Genomic DNA, 22,799 nt, shown 5'->3' on the forward strand with positions numbered 1-22,799 from the left:
TGTTGTTTATAATCGCTGTGGTACTAGATTTATTTGATTTGCTTTTTGATCGGGATAGGGATACGTGCCTAAAAAGGAAATTTGTTGTTTTTCCACCTCATCTCAATGCTTGTTGAGGGGCTGCGGCTAAAAGTATTAGACACAGGATCAGCAGGAGAGTCAGGCAACTGGTATTATTTTAAAAGGAAAAAATCCATATCCTTCTCAGTTTAGGTTCCCTTTAATTTTTAATGATTAGGTCATGTATGGACAGCAGACCATGCTGATACCTTTAACAGGAAATTATAGTAGCTAAATAAGGGTCACATAAGACTTTGGGCTTGGTTTATTATATATGCATGTATTATCATTTTTATAGGTTGGCGAAGGAGTGGGAACTGCCATTGTTAAACCTTTATACTCACAGGCAGACCCCTGGCCATCCTTCTGGCCACTCAGTAATTAATTCTGTGTTCAGTGGCTTCTCTGTTCCTGGTGGTTTTCTTGTTCCTGTCATGTATCTATTTGCACAACCAGTTTATTTACCACCACCTCTGATTCCTTGACAACTGATTGATTGTTTTCTGAATGCTCAACAGGAGAATTCACCTCAGAGCATTTGATTGGAAGTGAATATTGGCTCTGGTTGGGAGATACGGAAACTGTTGGATTTTTTTTTTCTTCAGTCCATGTCCTAAGAAATAAACGATTGTGTGTTCTTGGATTGTACTAATCCTGTATATACAGTTTGTGTCTCAGTACCTGACTTTCCTTAATCTCCCCCTCCTGTAGGTTGTTACGGAGTGCCCAAAAAGGAAGCAGTAGAAGGTTGGCTTTGTACCCGATGTGAAGAAAATGCAACAACACAGGTAAGGCGCCTCAAACTATAAAATACTTCTATAAGAAAGTGTCAACTTACTACTAAGCCTAATCTGAATTCTCTTTACTAGGACTGCTGTTTGTGCTCCCTGAGAGGTGGTGCATTACAGAAGGCAAATGATGACCGGTAAGTGGTTTTTGTCATATATTTGTGTGTCACTTTTACTTTCTCTTCATTCTCTTTCCCTCCTCCTCCTTTTCAATTATGTCTACTAATAGGCCACTTTATATCGCACTAAGGCCCAGTTCACATTGGCCTGAAAAACCAACCGTTTAGCAGACTGGAACGGATCCAGTGTTAACCAATGGATCTGTTCACATTTGTCCATTCGAACAGATCCTTTCCAGCGCACAGACTGCATGTTTGGGTCTGCAGTGATTCCATGGATCAATTTTTATGCTGAATAGTTTTCCATCCATGCCAGTGTGAACCAGGCCTTAGGCAGGGATCACATGTAGCAATTAGAGTGATTTTTCTGGGTAAACACTTTAGAACTAGCAATCTATGTAAATTGGTGGCCTCTGTCACATCATCACATCCAATATGATTTTTTTTTTTCCCCTTTTTTATTTTATCCACGGAAAGATATTTTTTCTGTTTGTAATTAGGTACACATTCTTGTATTAAGTATTTTGCAACCTCATACTAACGTAGATTTTGTGTCTAAAAAAATGCGTCTTCATAATGCAATTTGTCATGTGATCCCTGCTTGAATCGTAAATATTTTGATTAAGTCCTAAATGCGCAGATTGGCTTTGTTTCCTACAAAGGTGTTTGGTTACTTTTGCTAACCATAAAAGCATCTCTGATGTTTAGGGAAACTGCTCTCTCACCTTAGAATTGCCCATCACAGCAGCAGGTGGCGCTCTATACAAGTGTTTCCTGAATGCCATACTTCACATTTTCAGATAACACTTTAACACTCATCCTAATAAAACAGATTAAAAATATTCACTATACCTTCCATTTTGGTCTTGACATATTCACATGAGCGTTATTCTGCAGCTAGTGGGGTGGTGATACACTATATCTTAATTGTCCTTCTGCAATACAAAAGTGCAGTTCTGAAGTGCTTTGATAAAACAATGGCTGCAGGTGTAGACTAAATATATTGCACCTTTTACAAAAAATAAAAAAAAATCCCTAACAATCTTTGTTTTGCAGGTGGGTGCATGTCTTGTGTGCTGTGGCCGTTGCTGAAGCCAAGTTTGTGAACATTGCTGAGAGGCGCCCTGTGGATATCAGCAAGATCCCCCTGATGAGGTTCAGGCTGGTAGGTATACACAGGCATTCCCCAGTCTGTAGTTGGCGGCCTTGTAATGGTGGATTACTAACTCCTGACTGCTTTGTGTTTCAGAAATGTGCTTTCTGCAGGAAGAGGAGAAAGAGGGTGGCTGGATGCTGCGTGCAATGCTCCCATGGCCGATGCCCCACATCATTCCACGTGTCCTGTGCTCAGGCCGCTGGCGTCATGATGCAGCCTGATGATTGGCCCTTTGTGGTGTTCATAACCTGCTTCAGACACAAACCCTCCAATAATGAGGTAATGCGGGTCTTGATCATTTTTATAAAAATAGTTGATGACTTCTGGCTAGTTTAAAATTAACTGAATGAATGTAGTTTACAAAGTATTAACAACTTTTAGTACATTGAGGCTGATTAATCAAGGCAAGTGCAGGGAAAACTGAGGCTAAATGACTCGTACTCTGAGTAACTGTTTGTGTTGCTTTGCTGAGCAATACGTTGGTGTACCTGAGATCTCAATGTGTGTTTATACTTACCTGGGGCTTTCTCCAGCCCCATGAGGTGCGTGGGCTTCCTCTCCATGCCTGGCTGCGTGCTCATCCGGGAGCATTCTGCACAGGCACAGTATTACTGCACAGAGTGCTCCCGGGCACCAGAGCGCAGTTGGACAGATTATGGTTGGGATTACAATGCAACAGAATGGCCAGGGAGGACAAGCAAGGGAGCCCACACACCTCATGGGACTGGAGGAAGCCCCAGGTAAGTAAACACACATTGAGATCTCAGATTCACTTTTAAGGAAAAGGTTTGGATTATTAGTGTGACAACTGCATAACCATGCAAGGAGAAGACCCTGGCAGTTATTGGAGTGAAATCCATTGACCTGGCAGGTTAGCACAACATGCTGTAGAAATGACCGCAGTGAGAAGGGTGTGGACGCTGGGATTTCATCACTTCTAGACATTGTTGCCTCCCTGAAGGTAGCCCTGTTGTGAGTGGTATTTGCCGGCTGGCATATTCAGACTCTATATTGCCTGGCTGTGCTGCTAAACTTTCTCCATTTTACGTTTTGACCACACTAGCCCCATGTTTTGTATTATCACATGCTTATGTGTGTGATTCAAACTACTGAATGCAACTGGCATTTATATAAAGGGAAATAAATATGGCAGCGTCCATATCCTTCTCATTGCTTGTGTTCCCTTCACCACTTTTTTTTTTTTTTTTTTTTTTTTTTATAAGCCGAATCAGAAACTTTTTCGCCAAGCACGACTAGGCCGTGCCCAGAATTGGGCTTGGCACGTACAGGGTACTGATACACGATACACAGTAGTTACAGGACAGGACATGCAGTAGGAACAGAACATTATAAAGAATACAGAACATTATATAACATTTATGCAGAGGGAGACAATGTGGCATAAGTTACAATACAAAAACCCTAATGGGACAGGGTCCTCCTTACATGGTTGTGCAATTGTCAAATTTAATAATCCAAACCTTTTCCAAGTAGACCTGTATGGCAAAAAAAGAGCCCCTGGGGGGATACTTGCCTTAGGAGAGAGAAGCCTCTGGATCCTAATGAGGCTTCCTAGTCTTCCTCAGCCAGCTTGTTCCAGCTCTGGGAGCCCCAAACGCAGAGCTACTATAATATTACATTGCAAGCCTCATGCAGGCGCACTAGCTGCTCTCAGCTCGGGCTCCAGCGGAAATAGCCGATGGGGTCTGCTCCACTGCACTCCACTACAGGTACACTTAAATGTATTGAACAGCACTATAATGTATAACCTATGATGAGAATTACAATTGAAGAGAAATCGAGAGCCCAATATGGTGTAGTATGTCAAGACAGATTGAATAATTGAGACAGTGAGATGGTAATACTCACAAACATGGGTTACCGCTCAGGTAACCACTCAATAGGCAGGTGAGGAGATTAGACCTGTCCTCACTCAGGATTAAGAAGTCGCTCTCTGTAGACAGGAGAAAAAGGGTAGATCACCCCTCCACCTGGGGTGGACTTGAATATACTGGTAGGTGAACAGAGGCCCCAGTAGAATAAAAGTACATAAAATTTTTAAAAAATTGCTGGGAGGAAGTGGTGGACTTGCCTCCGTTAAAGCAGACACCAAGGACTGTGATTGAATAAATAAATAAATACACATTTATTGAAGATACTCCAAGGATGCAACGCGTTTCGCGGGCACAGCCCACTTCTTCAGGCAATAAACGGGATAAACAGCGGACAGAGGTGCTCTGCTTGCTATAACAGAATTGCTGTTGTTTATCCCCTGTTTATTGCCTGAAGAAGTGGGCTGTGCCCGCGAAACGCGTTGCATCCTTGGGGTATCTTCAATAAATGTGTATTTATTTATTTAATCACAGTCCTTGGTGTCTGCTTTAACGGAGGCAAGTCCACCACTTCCTCCCAGCAATTTTTTAAAAAATGTTATGTACTTTTATTCTACTGGCGCCTCTGTTCACCTACCACTATGATGAGACTTGTCAGTTGGGTCGCTTTGATTATATAAAAACTAGTTACAGTACATCCATTTAATTGCAGGTGCTTACATTTTCTTTAACATTCAATTATGGTTTTGCTTTAGTTTTTTCTTTTTACATCTCTTCCTCCTAAAGTAACGTTGTGTCTTCATTTTCTGCAGGGTAAAGAGTCAGAAAGAGATATTGTTCTAGGGCAGACTGTTATAGCCAAGCACAAGAATGGCCGTTTCTACCAGAGCGAGGTGGTCAAGATGACAAAAGAGACGTTCTATGAAGTTAATTTTGATGATGGTTCTTTCAGTGACAATCTGTACCCGGAGGACATCGTGGTAAGAACTGTTTTTTGTTTGTTTTTTCCTTGTGGCAAGTAGCACCCCTATTAGTCTGTATGATGGGACGGAGGCCTGAGAGTGGCTGCATTTATAAACATACCTTTATACATCAAAGTTGAGTGGTACTCCCAAAAACATCAGCCTGAAATTAGGATGACCTAGTTTTGGGTACCTTCCCAGAAGTGTGCATTGTAGTCCCTCAAGGTTCCCACTCGTGTCTATGGCAGACCATTATGCAGGGAAATTCTGCCCTGCCACTCTTTTCCATGCTACAGGCACTGCTCACTCATTCCCACTTGTGTGTCTATTCTCCTCCATACAGTGAGCAAACACACACCATCTTGTGTGGCTTTTTGTATAAATGTCTTTTTTGCCTCATGTTCGATAAGACAGAGGTTGACTTCACTTGACAGCATTTTTGAGACAACCAAGAGTCTTTCTATCTATGCACGATATTCAAAGGCTAATCAAATGGCAGCAAAGAACAGATGTTGGCTGTAGTGAACAATTTAGGCCCAGTGCACAGCGAGCGGATCCACCGGCCGCATCCGCCTGAGAATCTGCTTGGCTAATGTATTTGAATGGGCTGGTGCACAACGGCGGTTTGAGGTTTTTAGCAAACTGCAAATGTGCCTCCTGCTGCACGTTTGCGGTTTGCTAAAAACCTCAAACCGCCGGTGTGCACCAGCCCACTCAAATACATTAGCCAAGCGGATTTCAGGCGGATGCGGCCAGTGAATCGTATCCAAATCCGCACTGTGCCAAATCTCTGCAATCCGCACCAAAAACCGCTAGCGTTTTGTGGATCTGCTAGCGGTTTTGGCGTGCACTGGGCCTTAATGTTTTCTGGTGATGCAATGCTTGTACTACTCCCATTTTGATTATATTTTTAAATAATAATGCCTTGATTGATAAGTAGACCCTTGATGGACTGTTGTATATCTTTCCTTGCCCATTAAATCACTACGGAAGTGCTGACTTGGTTCAACTATTAATGTGGAGGGGTCACAAACCTGAATAGTTTAGTGGACCTGAATTCATCCACGGGACACAAGGAAAACACAGATGAATCCACCCTGTTTGCAGTTATAGTGAAAAACGTGTCCCACCTCATCTGCAAGTAATCACAATTGCAATTTGAGCTCTCAGCTGTGTCAGCACAGGAATTCAGCAGCCTCAGCTGATGTATAAATGCAGGATTTTAACCTTGTCTGCTTCAGTGAAAGCAGGTGTTCTGTGGGGTGCAACAAAATTTTTTTCTGTAAAGGTTATAATGCTGTTGCTTATCTTTTAGAGCGGAGAGGGAGTTCTGAGTTCAGTTCTGCTTTAAACACTTGTGCTAGTGTGTAAGTTTAAAGTGGAACTGCAAGAATATGAAGTCTTGCCCACAACTTTTCTATTTATATTAAAATGGTTCATTTGCAATGACTTTAGTGGAGGGCCTTATCATTGTGAGGAGTAGAAGTGGTACTGCAGGCATCCTGCTCTGAAAAGACACCACACCTTCTAGCTTGTGAGCCAGATTGTATGAAGCAAGTCTGAGGCCAGTGCTTGTTATATTTGTAACACTGAGGGGACAGGGTCTGCTGCCTTGTTAATAAGAATGACAGGAAAGCCCATTCTGCTGAGCTTCTATTTAGGTGGTAATAATGGGTCAGTGTAGACATTGGATGCTTGGCAGATGTCCATTTTCCAGAAAGCTATTATGAGGCAATCTCCTGCCCTGTACTTCAGTTTTGTTTGATTTTTGTTTTTTTTTTACTTTTTGTAACGTAACTTGCTGTTTACTGAACTAAAAATTTCCTTTTCTATCAAAGTTCCTGGAACTGAGCAATGTTTATTTATAGCTGATTTTCTCTTTCCTTACAGAGCCGTGACTGTCTTAATTTGGGCCCTCCAGCCTCTGGGGATATTGTTCAGGTCCGCTGGACCGATGGTCTCGTTTACGGTGCTAAGTTTGTTGCCTCTCACACAATTCAGATGTACCAAGTAAGTGGACACGTTGTATGGAAAGTGCAGATATAGTTTATGAAGTCTGACAAAATGAAGTTTAAAATCATGACTGCATTCAGCAGTATTGTAGAATAATGTTTAATAAACCTTCCACATCTGCCTGTCCTAGCAGGTGTGAGCACACATCATATGATCATATGGCAGGTCCCCTCTTCTGGAGGAGGTGGCCCTGAGACTCGAAGCTTGGTAGTGTGGTGTCACGGTTCCGGGGTGTGCAATATCTATATCCTCATTGTGCCTATTGGCCTCATGGAAGGGGGGGGGGGGGGGGGGCTGTGTAATAGACTAGGAAGGAGATAAAAAATTAAGGGTGTATAACTGTCTAAAATAAGTGTAGAGCAATGTAATTGAGAACATAACTTGGGGCACAATAATCAAACTCTATAATGCCCCAGAAACTGGGGATGGCTTAACCTATGTCCACCCATCCTTCTCAAGCATGAGATGTCTTGCTGCAGGAACTACATTGGCGTTAAGTCTATCCTCACACGATAGATTTATGAATAGAATACTGCAGATGTTGAGGATTGCATGTGCTAGGTTTTCACATGAAACTGTCACAAAATACAATTTTTGTTAAGCCTTGTGTGGAGATGTAGCTTTAGACTCCCTCTTGGCATTTCCATAAGGCTTCTTTTAGCGCAGGGGTCGGGAACCTATGGCTCGCGAGCCATATATGGCTCTTTTCATGCCTGCGTATGGCTCTCTGGCTCGCTAAAAGACGGGTGACAGAGCGGCCAGAGAGCCTGTGTTTAGTAATCTGCCCCGCTGTAATCTGCGCCGCCGCCCCGCCCCCCTCCTCCATGCCGGTAATCTGCGCCGCCGCCCCGCCCCCCTCCTCCATGCCGGGTGTTTGTAATTGCGCTGATGCTGGCGCTGCCTGTGTGATGTCACACGTTACGTGTGACACATCGGCGCAGCCGGCGGGAACTGAGGCAGCTTGGCGGGGGGAGGAGCCGACCCCACGACGTGCGACCCGGAGGCAGCCGCACCCATAGGTACTGCTCCGGAGCGCACAAGCCAGCAGCAGCCGTCGCCGCCGCCGCAGGAGCCGCCGCAGTCACTCCAGGACAGGTCCAGGAGGTCACTCCAGTCTGGTAAATTCATTTGTGGGGAAATCGTCTGCCAATGAGATAGGATAGGCATTTGTGGGGAAATCGTCTGCCAATGAGATTGCATTTGTAGGGAAATTGTCTGCCAATGAGATTGCATTTGTGGGGAAATAGTCTGCCAATTGAGATTGCATTTGTGGGGAAAGCGTCTGCCAATGAGATTGCATTTGTGGGGAAATCGTCTGCCAATGAGATTGCACTTGTGGGGAAATTGTCTGCTAATGAGATTGTACTTGTGGGGAAATCGTCTGCCAATGAGATTGCACTTGTGGGGAAATTGTCTGCCAATGAGATTGCATTTGTGGGGAAATCGTCTGCCAATGAGATTGCATCTGCCAATGAAATTGCATTTGTGGGGAAATAGTTTGCCAATGAGATTGCACTTGTGGGGAAATCATCTGCCAATGAGATTGCACTTGTGGGGAAATTGTCTGCCAATGAGATTGCATTTGTGGGGAAATCGTCTGCCAATGAGATTGCACTTGTGGGGAAATCGTCTGCCAATGAGATTGCACTTGTGGGGAAAACGTCTGCCAATGAGATTGCACTTGTGGGGAAATAGTCTGCCAATGAGATTGCACTTGTGGGGAAATTGTCTGCCAATGAGATTGCATTTGTGGGGAAATTGTCTGCCAATGAGATTGCATTTGTGGGGAAAACGTCTGCCAATGAGATTGCACTTGTGGGGAAAACGTCTGCCAATGAGATTGCACTTGTGGGGAAAACGTCTGCCAATGAGATTGCACTTGTGGGGAAAACGTCTGCCAATGAGATTGCACTTGTGGGGAAAACGTCTGCCAATGAGATTGCACTTGTGGGGAAATAGTCTGCCAATGAGATTGCACTTGTGGGGAAATTGTCTGCCAATGAGATTGCATTTGTGGGGAAATTGTCTGCCAATGAGATTGCACTTGTGGGGAAATAGTCTGCCAATGAGATTGCACTTGTGGGGAAATTGTCTGCCAATGAGATTGCATTTGTGGGGAAATTGTCTGCCAATGAGATTGCATTTGTGGGGAAATTGTCTGCCAATGAGATTGCACTTGTGGGGAAAACGTCTGCCAATGAGATTGCACTTGTGGGGAAAACGTCTGCCAATGAGATTGCACTTGTGGGGAAAACGTCTGCCAATGAGATTGCACTTGTGGGGAAAACGTCTGCCAATAAGATTGCACTTGTGGGGAAAACGTCTGCCAATGAGATTGCACTTGTGGGGAAAACGTCTGCCAATGAGATTGCACTTGTGGGGAAATTGTCTGCCAATGAGATTGCATTTGTGGGGAAATTGTCTGCCAATGAGATTGCATTTGTGGGGAAATCGTCTGCCAATGAGATTGCATTTTGTGGCCAGCCGGCCCTCCACCATGTGGACTATTGTGCACCTCATCTGTCCACCCACCAAGCAATATCACCTGCCCACCCAGCACCTTGACCTACCTCTCCGCACCCTGACCTGCCGCTCCCATTATTTACTGGTGAATGCTGGCCAGTGTACGATTATTTTATGGTGAAATGCTCCCCACTTTACGATTAATTTCTGGTGAAACATTGCTGCATTAGAATTACTTTATGGCGAACCGCTGCCCCATTATGATTATTTGGCACCTATGGGGGAGCCCCATCCACATTTTCGCAGGGGGGGCCCAGTGATTTCTAGTTTCGCCCCTGTCCCCTGACCGGCCTTCCCAACCCACCACCCCTAGCCATCTCCCCCTGCCCAGGAGTTCACAACCTAATCCTAACCATTAGCAACTGCATAACAACGTTATTAAAGAATGCAGACACTTATTGTACTTTAAAAAGTGTTTGTTTTGCATAAAATGTACACATTACCTTGTATTTAGTTTTAAACATATTGTATGGCTCTCACAGAATTTCTTTTTAAAATATGTCGTGTTTATGGCTCTCTCGGCCAAAAAGGTTCCCTACCCCTGTTTTAGCGGCTATTCCAGGTTCTGCGGATAATACTTTTTTGGTCTTGAGGGTAAAGAACACTAAAAAATTGATTTGATAAACATTAAAAATAAAACTAGCTGTAAAGCTTGTAAAACAATTGGTTTTAAAACATTGGTTTTAGCGGTAAAGAACTTCCAATTGTAGTTAAGATTGGTGTGAAATGGCTGTAGATGAGTCTATCTTCTCTTTTTTATTTATTTATTTTTTCTTCCCAGAACTTTCTGTGCACATGTGAGGGTATTTTGTTTGTTGGTTTGATTTTTCTACTCATTGGCAATAAAAGTGGATCCGAGATAAACTTGTACTCATTGCATAATTGTGTTCCTTTCATATAGTTTATAGGGCATTGCTCAAGCCAAATACTTTTTTGTTTTTAATACTCCAATTCCCTATAAACTAAACAATCCTTGCCCAAAGCTTCTCCAGAGTGCCTTGGCAGCAAGGGCTTATGGGAGCTCAGTCTGGGCAGGAGGAGGTTACTAGCCAGAGAGTTCAGAGGCAGAAGGGAGGAGAGCAGAGGAGTGTTCACAGGCTGAGGGCTGGAGGTGTAGAGCAGCTTGCCTATGTGTAATGTGACAAACAGAACATGGCTGCTCTCATATCACAGGAATAAATAATCATAAACTGTTAAAGCTGTTTGCAGCTGGATTTGCTGTGTAAACTATCTAAACTTTAGATAAGATGTATAGATAAGTAACTTGATATAGATAGTTTTTCATCTCAGATCCGCTTTAACCTTTTGTTTGTTACTTAGGTGGAGTTTGAAGATGGTTCTCAAGCTCCAGCAAAGAGGGACGATGTATACACTCTTGATGAGGAGCTTCCTAAGAAAGTGAAGTCCCGTTTGGTGAGTACTCATACACCATCCTCCTTTTTTTTTTCCCCCAGTTCATGGGTTCTCATGCAGTTTGAAAAATTTACATGATGATCAGGAGACTGCATTGGGTATACATTCTACAGAGCCTTGGCTTCTGTTATTTGTGCAGCCCCGGGTGTCTATTTCCTAGGTGTCTGCGCTTATAGATGTTTATAGGTGTGGTGTTTTTATGCCTGCTTGATTCTCTTTTTTTGGCTTTTTCACCTGCAGTCTGTGGCATCTGACATGCGCTTCACAGAAATATTCACAGAGCAAGAAGTGAAACAAGAAGTGAAAAGGCAACGAGTTATCAACTCCAGATACAGGGAGGACTATATTGAGCCTGCTCTGTACCGTGCCATCATGGAGTGAGAGCTGTCTGGTGACACCAGAAGAGGGCAGCACAACTCTTGGCCAACTATCTTATTCTGTTGGAATTTATCCTCTTTACTGTGACTGGACCGTTTCCTATTGCCTGCCATCTCATGCAAAGCATGATGGTAATGGACATTTCGGATCCACTGTCGTAGGACATGGAATCAACTTTCTTGGAATTTTCCCATTTTTGTTTGTTTTCAGCTTGCAAAGGTTACGTGAGGCTTTAGCCACTTGCAGAACAGTGTTACCGATATCCTCCTTTAAAATGGACTCTTGCCTGACCTTCTGTAGCCAGTCTTATGTGAGGAGCATTCGAAATCAACTTGAGAAGATTTGTCTCCTATTCAGAGACTTCTGACACATTTCCCTCTCCCACTGATCCTTGCTTTATTTTGATACATTTTGCATTATGACGCTGAAATCACTTTTATAACTGCAGATCTGCGGACATGTTCTTCCTGGTGAACTGAACAGTGGGTTATCCTGAGGCTTGGTGAAATTTGTGAGCCAAGTTGCAACAGATTTGTGGTTGGAGAGGGGGGTTGGGTTTTTTTTCTATGATCAGTGAGTGTCTACCTCTCATCTAACCGCTAAATGTCTGTTATGAAAAGATCAGTTTTCACATTTGGTAATCAAAAAAAAAAAGATGGATTTTGGTTGCATTTGTAGCCCAACTTGTGTTAGGATTTAAAAAAACAAAAACAAAAAAATTGTTGTGTTAAACATTTTGTACTGCTGGCTTGCATTCATTTCCAGTTGTCACTGCTTCCAATAATCTTGGTGACATTAAATTTAAACCACATGGCATTGAATTTTGATCATGAGTTAATTTATTCTTAAAGGTTGTGTACTGATCAATCACCACCTTTGTTAAATGCACACCATGGTGCAAAGAATTAATTTTGTTTCTGTCCTCAGTTGGCAGTAAAGGTGTGTACACACGCACTACAAAAGGCAACGACCGGTCCGCCGCACCATCCCATTGGGCGGACTTTTAGACGACCGTAGCGCGTGTTTACGCGCTGTCGGCATACGTCCACAGTGCATACACACGCGCTACTGTCGGCTAAAAGACCGCCCAGTGGAAGGGTCTGGCGGACCCGTAGCTGCCTTTTGTAGTGTGTGTTTACGCACCTTAAGAGTCTTAACCTCCCTGGTGGTAAGCCTGAGCTGAGCTCGGGCTAAGCCGCAGCGGAGGATTTCTCAGGCTTTGGTGGGCCGATTTGTACAATTTGTTTGGTTTTTGTTTTTTGTTACGCGCAGCTAGTACTTTGCTAGCTGCGTGTACTATACGATCGGCGCCGATTCGCCGCGCTGCCCCCCAGACCCCTTGCGCAACCTGGCCAATCACCGACAGGCAGCGCTAAGGCGTGGATTGGGACTCCCTCCGACTCGATGACGTCATCCCGATCGTCGCCATTGCTCTGATCGCCGGAGGTGATCGGAAGGGGAGGGGGGATGCCGCTGCACATGATTTTTAAAAAAAGTTAAGTGCTGTGCTGCCTCCTGGTGGTTTTAATAGACCGCCAGGGAGGTTAATGGCTAAGATTTCTTTGTTTACACATTACCCAGTCTTCAGACACCAGCCAAACACTCTGGCCCTTGGGGTGTGTGGTGCTGACACAAGATAGCAAGCTAGCTCACAATTAGCAGACAGGAAGCACAGCTGGGGGATGCCTTCATTCCAAAATTTCTCACATCTCATAAACTCAACTAAGGGCCGAAAGAAATAGAAATCATTTGTAGATCCTGCTTTTCATTCAACCATTTTATATTCCCCCCCCCCCCCCCCTTTTTTCTTTTCTTTTTTCTTTGCCCTGTACCTATCAAATACAGTATTCCAGTCTTGTACATTTGATACTTCTCAGCTTCTATAGAAGCTCATTCATGGTCTTTGCCATGAAGCTAGGCATGGCTACAGAGCTGGTATTTAAAATTTATTGGGGTGTTATCGTGAAAACACAAGCTGATTAATTTAATGAGTATATTTATGTTTGTAGGAATAGCAATTTTTTGGGGGGGCTTTTCAGTCCCCAAAAAGTCACAAGTAGCCACTTTTTCTTGGTTGTGTTGGTGAAGTCTTTGCAGATCAGTACCACGTGTCCATGTGTTCTGGCCCTCCTGTTGCCTAGAAACTTCAAAATTCCCAGTATGTAATAAAGCCAAATAGAGGGCATCAGGTGGTCAATGCCACCTGCACAGTCATATGGAGGTGTGATCATAATGAATAAGGTGACCTCGCTGGCGTGGAACTCTGCTGATATCATCTGGACTGATACCAACGCAATTCGCTCTGCAACCCTTCTTTTGCAGAGGTACATTTATCTCCTGATGCTGAGGCCTGCAGCATCAACCCCCGCCCCCCGTGTATTGTAATATTGAAAAACACAAACTTATTTTCTAAACATTAAATTATATAATGTTGTAGAGCATTAATTTTAGCAATAAACTTGTGTGACGTGCAGCTGTGTCTGATTATTATTTGACTGTGGTATTTAAATAAAAATATTACTCTGTACTGGTGAATTTTTCTTTTTGTGTATTTTAGTTGCTCTTGGCGCTAGAATTAAACAGCTACTAATTAAAATAATTTTTTACTCTAGAACAGGGAACCCATATCAGAGGTGGGCAATGTTACTTCAATTGTACAGAACCCCTTAAAAGACAACCTTGGTGATATGAGATAGATGTGTTTATGTACAATGCCAAACACACAAATAACTAAGCTGTGTTCCCTTTTTTTTTTTTTTCCTTTCTCTGCCTCCTGAAAGAGTTAATCAGGTATGGAAGTGACAGTTTCTTTCTGGGTCGGACTGGGTCAGACTATAGCATAACCCTCACTGATTAGTAATTACAGCCATAAAACACTTTCCTGTCAGTAAATTGCTTCTGAGAGCACGAAAGAGTCAATTGATAGATTTGAGCTCTGGCATACTTCAATGAAGGTGTGATTCAGCAGAGACAATAAAACAGTAAAAACTAGTTTTAGATATAAAATAAAACTGGGATATCTAAAAAAAAAAAAAAAAAAAAGTCGTCATTTTTAGGAGGAGGGGATAGATACAATTTGTTTTTCTCTCATCCGTTTATTTTCACCTCGGATATCCTTTAATCAACTAGCTTCACTCATCTACTGCCTGCTTACTCCCCATTTCCAATGCAGCCAGGGAAGCTGCAGGGTATCTGTCGTACTTCGTCATGCGTGGGCATTTTCAGCTGTCAATTCCAAGCTCTGTATTCATCTCTTAACCTCCTGGGCGATAATCCCGAGCTGAGCTCGGGGTAAGCCGCCGCGGAGGATTTCTCAGGCCCTGGTGGGCCGATTTGCATTTGTTTTCTTTTTGTTATACGCAGCTAGCACTTTGCTAGCTGCGTGTACACCCCGATTTGCCGCTACCCGCCGCGTTAGAGGGCTCACCCCGCCGAGACCCCGTGCCCAGCCTGGCCAATCACCACCAGGATCGGGACTCCCTCCGACGCCATGAGGTGGATGACGTCATCCCGATCGTCGCCATGGCGACGGGGGAAGCCAAACAAGAAATCCCGCTCTGAACGGGATTTCCTGTATCTCTGATCGCCGGAGGTGATCGGAAAGGGTGGGGGGATGCAGCTGCACAGCGGGTATAGTGTAGCTAGCGCTAGGCTAGCTACATGACTTAAAAAAAAAAAAAAAAAAAAAAAAAAAAAAAAAAAAAAAAAAAAAAGAATTGCTGCGCCGCCTCACTGGCGATTTTTTTTTTTTTTTTTTTTTTTTTTTTTTTTTTATTGTATTGCTTAGGAGGTTAACAAATGCTTAAAGTGAACCTTAACTTGGGCTTCCACAAGCCCTCTTCAGACGTCCTGTGCCCGCTCCGAGACAAACCTATCCTCTGGTCCCCCGCAGGCAGAGCATGCACAGGACAGCCAAAGAGAGGGACTACGGGAGGTCGGAGGATTGGTTTGTCCTGGCACAGGTACAGGATGTCTGCAGGGGGCTGATGGAAGGTGTAGCAATAGGGGTTGCAGAGGTTGCGACCACATCGGGGCCCTTGGGCCAGAGGGGCCCCCGAAGGGCCCTCCCTTAACTACAGTATTTGCTCTCTATTGGTCCTGTGCTCATAATAATCACTTCTATGGATACTTTGAATAGTGGTAATCGTTAACAACCTGTTCCCCATCCCCTTCTTGCACCTCTGACACTAGTCGCCATTGGCAGGTTTTGGTGCGCCGTTCAATTGCTATGTATAGAGTGCTTGGGGGGGCCCCATTATAAAACTTGAATTGGGGCCCATAGTTCCTTAGGCCACTGAGCCCCAGGTAAGTGAAAACATTTTTTTTAATGTCCGTTAAGGTTCACTTTGAAGTCCATGGTGCTCTACATACATTGTATTTTTTACCTGAAGAAGCAGGTAAGGCATGCGTAATGTGTCTTTAAATGTCCAATAGAATTTAACATTTTAAATGTAACAGGTCTTACTCTACTTCCTCTTCCGAGGTAAGACTCTTTCATTTTTATACTGCTTTTAGCAGTTTTTTTTTTTTTTTTCCCCTTAATTTTTGGTGAACCTCCTACCAGGGACAGCACAAGTTCCCTATAATAGATCATATGAACTGGTGTAAATACTGTCCTCTTACTGACCCTCCTTCCAATGAACTTGTCAAATGCTAAAGTGAACCCGAGGTGAAAATAAACTGATGAGACAAACCATTATATTTATTCTCCTACTTCTAGAAATGACTGTCCTGGGGTTTTCTTTTATATTTAAACATTTACAAAGTAAGTTGAATGTTTTACTGTCTCTACTCAGTGGCAGCCTATTAAAGGGAATCTGAAGTGAAAATAAACTTAAAGGGAACCTAAACTGAGAAGGATATGGATTTTTCCTTTTAAAATACTAGTTGCCTGACTTTCCTGCTGATCCTTATCTCTAATACTTTCAGCCACAGCCCCGCAACAAGCATGCACATCAGGCGCTCTGACTGAAGTCAGACTGGATTAGCTGCGTGCTTGTTTCAGGTGTGTGGTTTAGCCACTACTGCAAACACAGAGATCAGCAGGATAGTCAGGCAACTGGTATTGCTTAAAAGGAAACATCCATATCCCTCTCAGTAAAGGTTCCCTTTAAAGAAAACCTGAGGTGGCATATTGTAATCCTAATAGGACTCCGAGGCATGTCATGTGCACAATGAGATGCCTCTGGGTCATTCTATCGCCGCTGTCAGTCCGTTCAGTCCCCCCCCCCCCGCGCTTTGCCGTACCCCTTTAAAAAATCGCCAGGATAACAACAATCTGCTTGTTGCTAGCCTGCTTTCTTTGTGAGGCTGTCGGTCAGCCTCATAGCATCTCATCCTCGATTTCCGTCTGATTCGGCAATTTAGCCTCAATGTTAAGTATAGGAAAGTGGAAAAGCGCTAGATCAGAGCGATTTTACAAGTGATTTTGTTACAGATGTTGTTCAGTTACAGCTCTACTGTAATAAAAAAAAGCTACACCAAAACGCTCCAAAAAGCGCTAGGCTTGATTAGATAATCGCTAGGCATATGCCTAGAAATGGCTAGAAAAAAACACTTCAAAAAGCGCGGAGTGTTTGCGATTACACTAGCGCTTTTTGGTGTGCACTGGCCCATACAATGAGTATGGCAAGTTCTGACAGTTAATCAGGTAGCCTGTCCATTTCCAGTGGCAGTGAGGCATACTTTCATTTTACCGTGGTCGTAACATGTGGTGTCATTTTTTTTTGGGCTGTGTTGCAGTCTGTAAGGCAACTGACTGTGTCAGAGGCCAGCCATATTTTTTAATGTTATTCTACAACAGGATTTTGACAGTATGACAATGAAGGGGAGGATGAGTAAGCGCAACCTACCTCAGTAACTTTAAAGGAAGTAGCAGGAAAAGAAGTCAAAGGAAAGCAGTCCATCCTGTCAGATCATTGGAGTGGCATCCAGTTATATGAACAAGCTGATTTTCATCAGAAACTATTGCAAACATGGGTCTTGGGCTTGGCTGAAGAGAATGTAAACTGTGTATATTGCATACATATTACTTGTAGATAGCAATTCACTCTGACATTTAACTGCTCATTCACCCAGCAGTTTGCTCATGAAGAAAGAGGTTTGATGCTGGGATAAGAAGCATGCATAGCTTTGTGTGGGACCGTCAGGGATAATACAAACCGGCAGTGGCGAGTGGTGTCATGGTAACTAAGCCGTATAAAACCTTTGCATGCAGCATTACAGTGGCCTTCTAAAAATGGATATTTCTTGAAGTTCTGAATAGGCACTTCTCTCTTGCAGCTGTGACATTTACTAGTCTCTGTGCATATGCTGGGATCACGCAGGCACAAAAGCTCGAATTATATACTTTATGCAACGGGACAGAGGAGAAGAGAAGTAGGAAAAACTGGGAGCGGCTAGGAACACACTAAGCAGAAATGTCAGTGTTGCAGAAAATGCTAGAGTATTTACAGCTAATGTCTATGGGCTGCATGTAAAAATTAGACAACTTGCTGAATAATTACAAAAAAAAAATGCATACATTGGTGAGCAGCTATTTTCATTGGCTCCTGATCACTGTGAGCCAATGACCGTGACCAGGTGGTCACAGCTTGTTAGTGCTCTGTACCAGCACTAGACATGTGCCCAGGGCTGGATTTACCAAGAGGCACTGGAGGCACGTGCCTACAGGCGCCTGATGATGGAAAGGCGGCTCACTCCCCTCCCACAGTGCCTCCCTCCCTCCTTCCCTATGCAGAGTCCTGATGAGAGTGTAAATGAGAGGTTACTCACCCAGCTCTCAGCAATCTACTGAGGAGATCTCCCTTCAGTCAGGGGAACCTCTAGCTACCTAAGACTTGGGGGCACCTCTAGCTCCCTAATATTGAGGGTACCTCTGGCTACCTAATACTAAGGGGTGCCTGTAGCTACCTATGACAGACAAGGTAAGTAAGGGAGAAGTGACAGCTGGGCCAGTCAGCACACTTGCGGTTCGGGTGTTTGTAGGAACATGGAGGGTGAAATCTAGGTTGCCAGGACATCTGTGCCTATAGGCTCCTGTGAGGTAAATCCGGCATGGAGTCAGTTCTGAACTGTAATTCGTGTCAGATTGTAGCGTGGCCAATGCTCAAACTCGACTTGTCACATTCCTCCGGCGCCCTGTAACACCACCACGTGTCTGCATTTGACATGCATAGTGTTAAAGCTGCTGTAATTCAGCTGTATTTGAATTGCACCTGAATTGCACGGCGGGCGGCAGGTGGGAGCGTGAACTGCTCGGCAAGTGCGCAGTTTAGTTGTCTGTCTGAAAGAGGCCTAAAGCACACTTGAACTGAGAGGGATATGGAGGTTGACATCTATTTAAACAATGCAGATTTCCCTGCTGATCTTGTGCCTCCAATACTTTTAGCCATAGACAGCAAACAAGCATGCAGATCAGATGTTTCTTGTGTGTGATTCAAATAGTGCCACAGCCAAAGAGATAAACTGGGCTGCCAAGTAACAAGTATTGTTTAACAGGAACTACTGTATATATGGAAGCATCCATATCCCTCTCAGTTCAGATGTACTTTTAGGATGCCAGGGGTTGGGAACCCTCAGAGATGCAGAGCCTATAAGGAAACTGATAAATTGAATCCCAAACCAGTATGAGATTTTTTTTCTGCAAGTTCTTGTGACCTCTGATGTCACTTCTTGCAGGGGAGTTCCATACTACATATGCATGGGCCTAGTCATTTTTCCCAATCCTCATAAAGTACACCTTCCCTATGGTTCACCACTCTGCTTCAGTACAAGTGTGCAGCAGTAAGCAGGCTGTCAGCAAACTTGGCCAGACAAGTACCACACATTTCAGAGCAGCTGCTGATATAAGTGAGTACTTGACTAACCAATACTTAACCTCCCCAGCGTTCAATTTCCCCAGGATTTCTGTGCAAACAGTGATAAAACTTATTTTTAAAACTTTTTTCCTGTAACTTGCCAAAATGTGTCAAGCAAGGGTCTAGTATACAGTGCAGGAGAGCATTGATGTGTATGCATGTTTATACTGTTCACAGCATGTTTTTTTGAACTGACATTTCTGTCCATACCGCTAGGGAGGTTAATGGATTGGTCAGTTTGTGTTACAGTGCTGGTTGCTTGCTGAGAACTTGTAACTGTCAATTACTCTCTCCACAAAACATTATTTCAAGACAGCAGCTGCTATACTGACAAAGTAAATAGAAAATACGCAGACTTAAAGAATGACTTTACAGTTCAAGGCTTCATTCACAGTGTTGAGAAGCGTGTAATGCGGCTTTCTGCACTGCACCACCTGTGTGATGTTCACAGTGCCACGGGTGGGGTGCAGTATAATAGCGTGTGGCATTCCAAGTGCATTACTGCAAAAAGAACATGTTGACAGTGAAGCATACTTTTCATTGTATGCTTCACTGTATGTGATGGTCCGATAACATGTGGCGCGACTTTCCTGTTCCATTCCATTGCATTCCTGCTTTGCAGAGAACAATAAAAGGTTAGTGATGGAGCATTTTTGTCAGGGCCGAATTTCGGGAAAGGTCTCAAAGGCCCAGCCCTTGGGCAGCAGCAGCCCACAGGGGCAGCTGAACATAAAAGAGGAGCTGCTACATAGGAAAGAGGAGGCGGGAAATGGGGAGCAACACATGGAAAAGGGAAACTGATGCCCAAGTGAGCTGTTCATGAAGAGAAGGACTATAGTAAATGCATGATACTCATGGAAGAGGGGCTGTACATAGAATGGGAGGGGTGCTGCTGAAAGCGGAGCCACAACATACTCAGCCTAGGGGCACAAAAAGTATAAATCCAGCCTTGCTCTTGCTTATCCCAGGTTGATTTGCCTTGGTTGGTCCGGCAGCACTACGGATCAAAATCGTATGCATAGGAAAGGACTGGCACCGTCAGATGAAGTAAATGATCAAAGCTCTTTTATTGCATATTTGGAACGGTACAGCACCTAATGCATATGGACTATGGTAGGGATTAAATTGTGAGCTCTGAGGGATATTGACAAGACTGTTTACAGTAAAGCACTGCAAAATATGTTGTTAATAATTATAACTGAGCAAGGCACAACCTCTGCATTTCTGTAAAAGCCACAGAGTTGATTCATGAAACGCATCTCAGGAATGATCTCACCTTACATATTAACTCATAATTCATCTTTTTTTTATCTGTCTTAACACATTATGTATTGCCTCATATTAAACTTAAAGTGGATCCGAGATAAACTTTTACTCATTGCATAATTGTGTTCCTTTCATATAGTTTATAGGGCATTCCTCAAGCCCAATACTTTTTTTTGTTTTAATACTCTAATTCCCTATAAACTAAACAAGCACCCACAGCTTATCCAGAGTGCCTTGGCACTCAGACCCATGTAGCAAGGGCTTATGGGAGCTCAGTCTGGGCAGGAGGCTGCCTCTGAAATCTCTAGCTAGTAGCAGAGCCTGAGGGGAGGAGGAGAGGGGAGTGAAGTTTTCACAGGCTGAGGGCTGGAGATGCAGATCAGCTTGCCTGTGTGTAATGATCACAAGCAGAACATGGCTGCTGTCATTGTATCACAGGAAGAAATAACCATATACTGTTGGAGCTGTTTGCAGCTAGATTTCTTGTGTAAACTATCTAAACTTTAGATAAGATATATAGACAAGTTACTTGTTATAGTTAGTTTTGCATCTCGGATCTGCTTTAGGGCTTAGTTTACAGTGAAAATGCGCTTACTTGAACACATGCATTAGGATCGCATTGGCTCCACAGTATTGAATCCTGAATCACATACAGTATGTATAAACAGACAAAAATTGACTCAAAGAAAACATTCCTTCACTGTGCATCAGTTAAGTAACATCGAGGCCCCTTTTACACTTACCACGTCACATCTTGTTGCTGTACTCTCCCCGCTGCTGCTCGTCGCAGTGGCATGACACACTGCTGGCGGTGTGACGCAATACAATGATAGTGCTCCAGGTGCTACAGAAGTAACACATAAGCTGCAGTGTGTTACCCTAAGACTCCTCAAAGTGCACTGGAAGTCGTGTGGTATTTTTTTTCCTAAAATGAGTTTTGTGGTTGTACCAAATTGCACCACTACCACAGCATTGTAAAAGGACCCTAAAGCTCATTGCAACATTCAGTGTAAACTCTCCCTAACTCATGCTCTCCTTATCCATCTTCATGAATCATATTCTGCATGAGGAAGACGGAGTTGTGCTTCACAGGAAACTAGTGGCGAGTCTGTTAAGAGGAAACTAACTAGGAAGGACAGGACCAGGGGTGGTTTGCCTGATCTGTGCTGCGTGGACTCTCCAGCCCGCAGCACAGATCAGGATAGAGCCAGGGCGATCAGACTTACCCCCTTTTTTCCCCACTAGGGGGATGTCCTGGGGGGGTCTGATCGCCGCCAGCTTGCTGCGCTTTGCGGGGGGGCTCTTCAAAGCCCCCCTCCGCAGCGTTTTCGGCGCTCCGTCCCTCCCCCTGTGAGCGGCGCAGGACGGATATCTGTCCTGCGCATTGTAGGATAGGCTTCAGCCTATTCTATGCCGGCGATCCCCGGCCAATCAGAGGCCGGGGATCGCCGATCTGCCTTACGGCGCTGCTGCGCAGCAGCACCGTATGATGTACACAGCGGGGATTTCTTCCCCGCGTGTTTACATTTTGCCGGCAAGCCGCGATCGGCGGCTCTCCGGCTGTTCACGGAGACACCCGATCGGCTGTTCGAGCGGCCGTTTCCATGGTAACCCACTTAAGACCTGCTGACGCCTATGGGCGTTAGCTGGTCCTTAAGTGGTAGTTAACCTTAACTGTATTACCTGCGCCGGGCCAAACTGATCCTGCAGTCCCAAGCAGCACCCTACTTTCATTCTGATGTGCGGCCCTGGTCCACGCGTCTCCTAATCGCGCTCCCCTAAATGGGTGCACTTTGCTTATGGGCAGTATGAAAAAAATCTTGTCAGTCGGCCGGCCGGAAGAGGGTCGCTGCGGGGGACTGGAGGGAAACTTGGTAACAGCGTGGGCACAGGGCGGCTGCAGGGGGCTGGTAGAAGCCCCAGGTAAGTTAAAGCTTTTTTTTAAAATACAGTTAAGGTTCCCTTTAAGCCTGCATGAGAAGGTGCACAGCTGCAGGCAAGCAGAGCTACAAAATGTTTTCTTGAATATGAAACTCTCAGTTCCAAAGGTAATACTGTACTTATAATTCACACAAGTTATCAAGTTGCTTTGGGTACATACATTGCTCATATTTGGATTTAGTTGGGCTATAATTATCTGGATGCCTTCTCAATGTACTGCATGGCTGTGATGTTTTATAAACATGATAAAAGCACTTCATGCTTCATGTTGAATATATGCCCTATCCTCTATAATAAAACCCTACTGTCTCTGCGTCCCGTGTCCCTGTGTGTGTCCCACATGTGCTCTGCACATGTGCAGGGACGCAGAGACATTGAGGGAGAGTGACGGGGTGAGCCATTAAGGGAGAGCGGCGAGCGATGACGGGTGGACGGGCTGGTGTGCGCGGGTGGGCGGGCGTGTTGCGCGCACCCGGCGGAAATGTGCGT

The 22,799-nt window shown here is 44.3% G+C and overlaps 1 protein-coding gene across 4 annotated transcripts in view; it reads left to right on the plus strand.

The window, feature by feature from the left end:
* KDM4A (lysine demethylase 4A) overlaps positions 1-13,771 on the plus strand; it is a 35,987-nt gene extending 22,216 nt beyond the window's left edge. For all 4 annotated transcript variants that reach the window (XM_068239476.1, XM_068239473.1, XM_068239474.1 and 1 more), the window contains exons 15-22: positions 772-848; positions 930-985; positions 2,024-2,132; positions 2,217-2,402; positions 4,768-4,935; positions 6,808-6,927; positions 10,774-10,866; positions 11,107-13,771. In XM_068239476.1, coding sequence (XP_068095577.1) covers positions 772-848; positions 930-985; positions 2,024-2,132; positions 2,217-2,402; positions 4,768-4,935; positions 6,808-6,927; positions 10,774-10,866; positions 11,107-11,247 — 950 coding nt within the window. In that variant the 3' untranslated portion in view covers positions 11,248-13,771. The remainder of the gene's footprint in view (positions 1-771; positions 849-929; positions 986-2,023; positions 2,133-2,216; positions 2,403-4,767; positions 4,936-6,807; positions 6,928-10,773; positions 10,867-11,106) is intronic.
* The last annotated feature ends 9,028 nt before the right edge of the window (positions 13,772-22,799 follow it).

This window comes from Hyperolius riggenbachi, chromosome 6 (assembly GCF_040937935.1).
Source record: "Hyperolius riggenbachi isolate aHypRig1 chromosome 6, aHypRig1.pri, whole genome shotgun sequence".
Lineage (NCBI taxonomy): Eukaryota > Metazoa > Chordata > Amphibia > Anura > Hyperoliidae > Hyperolius > Hyperolius riggenbachi.